General features: G+C 41.1%; 1 protein-coding gene across 1 annotated transcript; it reads right to left on the minus strand.

The window, feature by feature from the left end:
• Nucleotides 1-3,363: 3,363 nt before the first annotated feature.
• Nucleotides 3,364-5,089, minus strand: LOC142615598 (anthocyanidin 3-O-glucosyltransferase 2-like). Its single transcript, XM_075788337.1, has one exon. The coding sequence runs from the start codon at nucleotides 4,930-4,932 to the stop codon at nucleotides 3,517-3,519; it is 1,416 nt and encodes a 471-aa protein (XP_075644452.1). The 5' UTR covers nucleotides 4,933-5,089; the 3' UTR covers nucleotides 3,364-3,516.
• Between the last annotated feature and the right edge of the window lie 434 nt (nucleotides 5,090-5,523).

The following is a 5,523-nucleotide window of genomic DNA, read 5'->3' on the forward strand; positions in this document are numbered from 1 at the left end:
GAGCGCGTCGTCATCGGGGTGGTGAAGGCGCCGGGCCTCCTCTTCCGAAAATTCGATGCTGGAGCTATTCCGTCGTTTTCCTTCTGGTGAGGAGCTCGTTGTCTGGATGCTTTGTACCATCCGTAAATAGGTCTTTCTGGCCTTTTTAGATGACCCTGCTGAAGTACTGCCCCCTATTATCATCCGTATGTCTGCTACCGGTGGTCTGGGACGTTCGTTTTCCCGTCGGAGGTTTTGTTCATGGTTTTGATCCGTTCTCTCCTTCCTGACGAACCTCTGCAACCTACCCTGTCTGATGAGAGCTTCAATTTTCTGTTTCAAGTCGTAGCAGTCGGCCATATCGTGACCATGATCGCCATGAAAGCGGCAGTACCTGTCTCTTGGCCTCTTATTAGGATCTCCATTTAGCTTACCAGGAAATGTCAAAGTTCCTTCGTCCTTAATCTGCATCAACACCTGGTCAATTGGGGCTGTGAGGGGGGTGAAGTTTGTAAACCTTCCTGTAGACGGCTTGGGTCGTCGATCCTCCCGTCGTTCTACGGTTCTTACCCTTTTGTGCCCCTTGTCGGGTTGCATATCATCCGGCCTTTCCCGTTTTTTGGGCTTGTCTTCTCTGGAAAGCAAGGCGTCCTCTGCATTCATATACTTCGTCGCCTTGTAATACACGTCGGACATAGTCTTTGGGTCATTCTTATATAAAGAGAACAAGAACTTACCCTTTTGTAGCCCGTTTGTAAATGCCGCCACGAGTATCTTGTCATCGGCCTCGTCTATCTGGAGAGACTCTCTGTTGAATCGGTCGAGGTATGATCTCAAGGTCTCGCCCTCTCGCTGCCTGATGTTCAACAAACATGCAGTGGACTTCTTATGCCGGTGACTCCCAATGAAGTGGGAGACAAACTGTGCGCCTAGCTCCTTAAAAGTGCTGATGGAGTTAGGCGCTAGCCTACTGTACCAGTCCCTCGCAGGTCCTTTCAATGTGGTGAGGAAAGCCCTGCACATGACTTCGTCCGGTACGCCCTGGAGGTGCATCAAGGTCTTGAAAGATTCCAAGTGATCCAAAGGGTCCTTGGATCCGTCATAGTTCTCGATGTTCGGCATGCGAAATTTTGCAGGAAGGGGGCACGAAGTCACGGGTGTTGTGAATGGCGAATCTGTTCTGTGGACTAGGTTGTCCAAGTCGCTAGATATTCGTCCCCTCAAGGCACTCATCATCATGTCCATACGTTCCCTCATCTGCTGCATCTCAGCCGCGATGTGAGGTGGTAGGGAGTCAGAGACGGACGGAGGGTTTGTCTCCGGCCGCTCCGGTCTAGTCGGTGCAATGCTACCTTCAGGCCCGACAGCGTTCCTCCCTTCCGGGCTCGCGACTTCCTGGTCTTCCTCTGGTGCACTCTGATGTGCATTCCTTTGTTGCAGTTGCTCTTCTAAATCATGATTTTGCTTAGTGAGGCGTTCCACAGCCGCAGCAAGCGTTTGGACTTGCCTTTCTAGCGCTGTAGCATGCGGCTCTTCGCCTTGATTGTTGATTGTCGCCATCGATCTGGTGAGTACCATGCAACTTTTTGTCTTAGGAATAGAGCAAAGGCTAAATAGTCTTCCCCACAGACGGCGCCAACTAATGAAGCCGAAAAAATCACCAGTAGTGGCAAGCACTCTCCAGCTCGAATCAACACCTGCAAAGAGAAAAACAAAGAAACCTAAAAGAGAGCACCGGTGTGGTGCCGGCCAAAAACCCTCCGAAGGTCAAGTTAGAATTTTCTTTTTAACCCTAGAGTGCCAGAGTTAAGTTAAATGTGCGTACCTTGATATCTAGGGTTCCTGGGGTATTTATATTGGGTAGAATTACCTTTCCTTTTAGGATACAACTTCCTTCTCAAATTCCTTTCCATATAGGAGTCTTCTCAAACGTGTGTCGCAAGAAGTCCAAGTGTACACGCTTGCGTGGAGATAAAGCAAAAGTTCACTCAACCATATCAAATGACATGCAACCTGGAATCTGCAATTAATTCATATATGACGGATGCTTAGCAAAATTGGACCGTCATATTCGCGTCAACTACGGTGTCTATCCGTCTGCATACTCTCCGTCCCTTTAAGTTTAGTGGAAATATCCATCTCCTATTTTTATCCCCTTCAAAACCAATCTTCAAGAAAATGAATGCAGTTGGAAAATCTGGTTAGCCTTGAGGCTGCTGTATAAATACAAGGAGGCATAGTTACTTTAGATTGAAAAGAAAAAAAGAAAATTGAGACTATTTACAATGCCACATCACTGTCTCAAAATAATTTCATAAGCTAATTTCTGTAGATGTCTAATTTCCAGCCTGTCCACCTAATCTAGAGGCAATTATATATGCTATTTAATAACAAAACTTTGTAATTAACAATCTCAAGAATCCAATGGAAGCTCTACGTGGCATGCATGGCTTGTGTTGGGCCTCATGCTTAATGTGTTTAGGAAAATGCATTGCATGCACAAATAACTATGATAATGACTACCATTGTACAGGGTTACAGACAAATTTGCCATGAGATATGTGATAAAATGGGACTTTACAAAAGGAGGATTGGCCTTGAATGGTAGCTTGGAGAGTAGGTGAAAATAGCGTCACATGTAAATTTGAATGGGTAGTTGTATGGATGCTTCTAACCTAAGCAATTCCCTCTATAAACCCCATAAAAACCCCATTGGGCTTATATAAGTTCCGAAGGAGCTACTAGGAACTTTTGCTATTGATGTGCATATTGTGTTAGACATATTCTAGGGATCTTGGTTAGCTTTATACCACTATATAAGCACCAAACCACCTTTTCTTCAAGGTACGTGTAATTTCTTAGCTCTTACACTTTTGTGTTATTAGAGATTCTTTTATCACTGACTTAACCTTTAGAGGGTCTTTGGCAAGCATCCCACTTGTGCTCTTTGTGAGTTCTTCATCTTCTTTGTTCTTCAGGTACCTCATTCGATGCGTGTGTAGACAATCAACTCACTGACAATTTTATACATCATCATTTACATTTGTTTCAAATAAACTTATATTTATTTTATAATTAGCTATTTTATATTTTCAAATTTACAAACATTATATATAAACAAAGTAGAATTTTTATACCAATTTAGTTATGTTTATTTGTAAATGCATCATATGTATAAACATAAGGTTATATGCTAGTTTTATTTTACATAAAGTTTTTTTTCTTATATTTTCTTCTTGAGATCTTAGCATATTGTTTAAGTCATTCGATATTTCTAAGCATGAATGTCAAGACTAAAGAGTTCAACACTGGGCAAGCCGATAGTAGATGGATTCTTTCTCTAAGGTTGCAATTGACTGTCTAGCAGTTGTCCTTAACAAAAGTGATAAATAGACTATATTTATAAATAAATAAAAATGAGAATTCTTACAAAAATAGTATACAAATCATATGGAAAGGCTCTTTTATTCTCCATAAACACTGCATTGTCACAAAAATAAAAAGATAATCGTCTTCTTTGCTTCATGAAAATTGATCTCAATGAGCTATGTTACCCATCAAATCAGCAATCAGACGATCCAATGAAGAGTGCGATGATCCACCATCCATCAAAGCTTTCCTACTTTTTTCTTTAATTTCCTTCATGTTCTTCCTTATCTCATTATTGGGGTCCATTACTTCCCTTATTCCTCTCTCTATCTCCTTAGCTGTTACAATAATTTGCTTACTATTATCGTAATCCATTTTAATCTCAACAGCTAATCCCAACTCTTTCACCATCTCGAAAGCATTAATTTGTTGTTCAGCATACATTGGCCAAGCGGCAATAGGCACACCAAACCAAAGGCTCTCCAACATAGAATTCCACCCACAATGCGACACAAACCCTCCGATTGCTGAGTGGGCCAAGATTGCCACTTGTGGAGCCCACCCAATAACCTTACCAATACCTTGTGTTCGTTCGATGAACCCTTGTGGCAAAATTTCCTCAAGGTTTGTGTAATCACTTGGACTTGCAATCCCACCACTTGGTGGTGGCTTACGCAGGGACCATAGGAAACGACAGCCACTATGCTCTAATGCATATGCTATCTCTTTAACTTGGTCTTTTTCAAAACTTCCCATGCTACCAAAGCATAAGAATACCACTAATGATAGAGGCTGATCGTCAAGCCACTTCATGACATCAAAACCATTTTGGGGCTCTTGGGTCTCATGGGTTTCGCCCTTCAGGTTCATTATAGGTCCCACAGGGTAAACTAGTGGTGTATTGGCATTAAAATAGGAGTTTATTGCGAAGGGTTCAAGTTCCATGAATGTATTTATAATAATACCCTTTGTTTCTTTGAACCATCTTACTTGGTTAATAAAAAAAATGGAGTTATCAAAAAGTCTATAAGGGAAGACCTTAGCTGGGACTTTGTTGACAAAACTTGGCACAACCAGCTCAGTGTCCGAGTCTTTGTAAGCGACAATGTCCTGGTTGTGTTCATCATGAAGGGTTTGAATATGAAAAATGAGACCAAGAAAATTAGCACCCGAGGTGTAGTATATGTATGTAGGGATACCAAATTCATTAGCCACATCTATCATCGGTGTACAGAACATGTCCAAGACAACTGCAGCTACTCGAGATGTATTAGAGCTTGACTCGACAAGAGTAAGCTTGGAAAGAACATCTTTGAGTCGGGGTTTTTCGCTTTCTATAAATGAAAAGAAATCGAAAGAAGTGGTGGGTTCGTCTTCAGAAGGGAGGTCAATGAATTGGATACGATTGCTGATGGAGGACGAATTAAGTGATTCAATGAAGGCACTAACCTTAGAGTCAGATGGTTGCTTCATTACAAAGACCTTGATCATGAGCCTGTCGTCTCGTTCTGTTAATAGCTTTGCAAGCTCTACCATTGGTATGAGGTGACTAATACTCGGGGATGGAATGAACATCAACTCCATTGTCTGCTTCAACAGATATTTTATCAAAACTTCTTCTCTCTGGCCTTTCTTTCGATTATCGTAGATGCCTATGAAAATGTGCAAAACAATAGAAATACAATGTGCAATTGATATTTAGTTTGAGCTTTTTAGTATTGGACCAATACTATTGTAAGGCTAGAATACAATTATTTATTGAGATAATGTAGAGAGAGAATAGAAAGAGAAGTGAGGTCATGGCTTTGCTGGCCTTGGCAGTAGGGTATATATATTTAATATTTCTAGTCTCTTCTGAACCCCAAAAGCAGGAATTAATTAATTAATTATTTCTTAAATATGGATAATTTAATGAAGAGAACTGGGTCATTTTTTAATATTTTTAACTTGTTTGGAAAAGTAATCAATCAATCACAAATTGTGGGGAACCAACCAAGACCTTTCAACAAAGAACCAAAGAAAGTAGACAACAGTTGAGGTTTTCTGCATGAAATTTCCAACGCGAAAACAAACGCCATAAGTCAAGTTACGCGTGAAGACTGACCAAGACAGATTGAGATTAGGTGGTGCAATACTTAGGGTGGTGCACCGAATGCAATTTTTTTGAATGGTTGA

The sequence above is a fragment of the Castanea sativa genome, chromosome 11 (assembly GCF_040712315.1).
Source record: "Castanea sativa cultivar Marrone di Chiusa Pesio chromosome 11, ASM4071231v1".
NCBI lineage: Eukaryota > Viridiplantae > Streptophyta > Magnoliopsida > Fagales > Fagaceae > Castanea > Castanea sativa.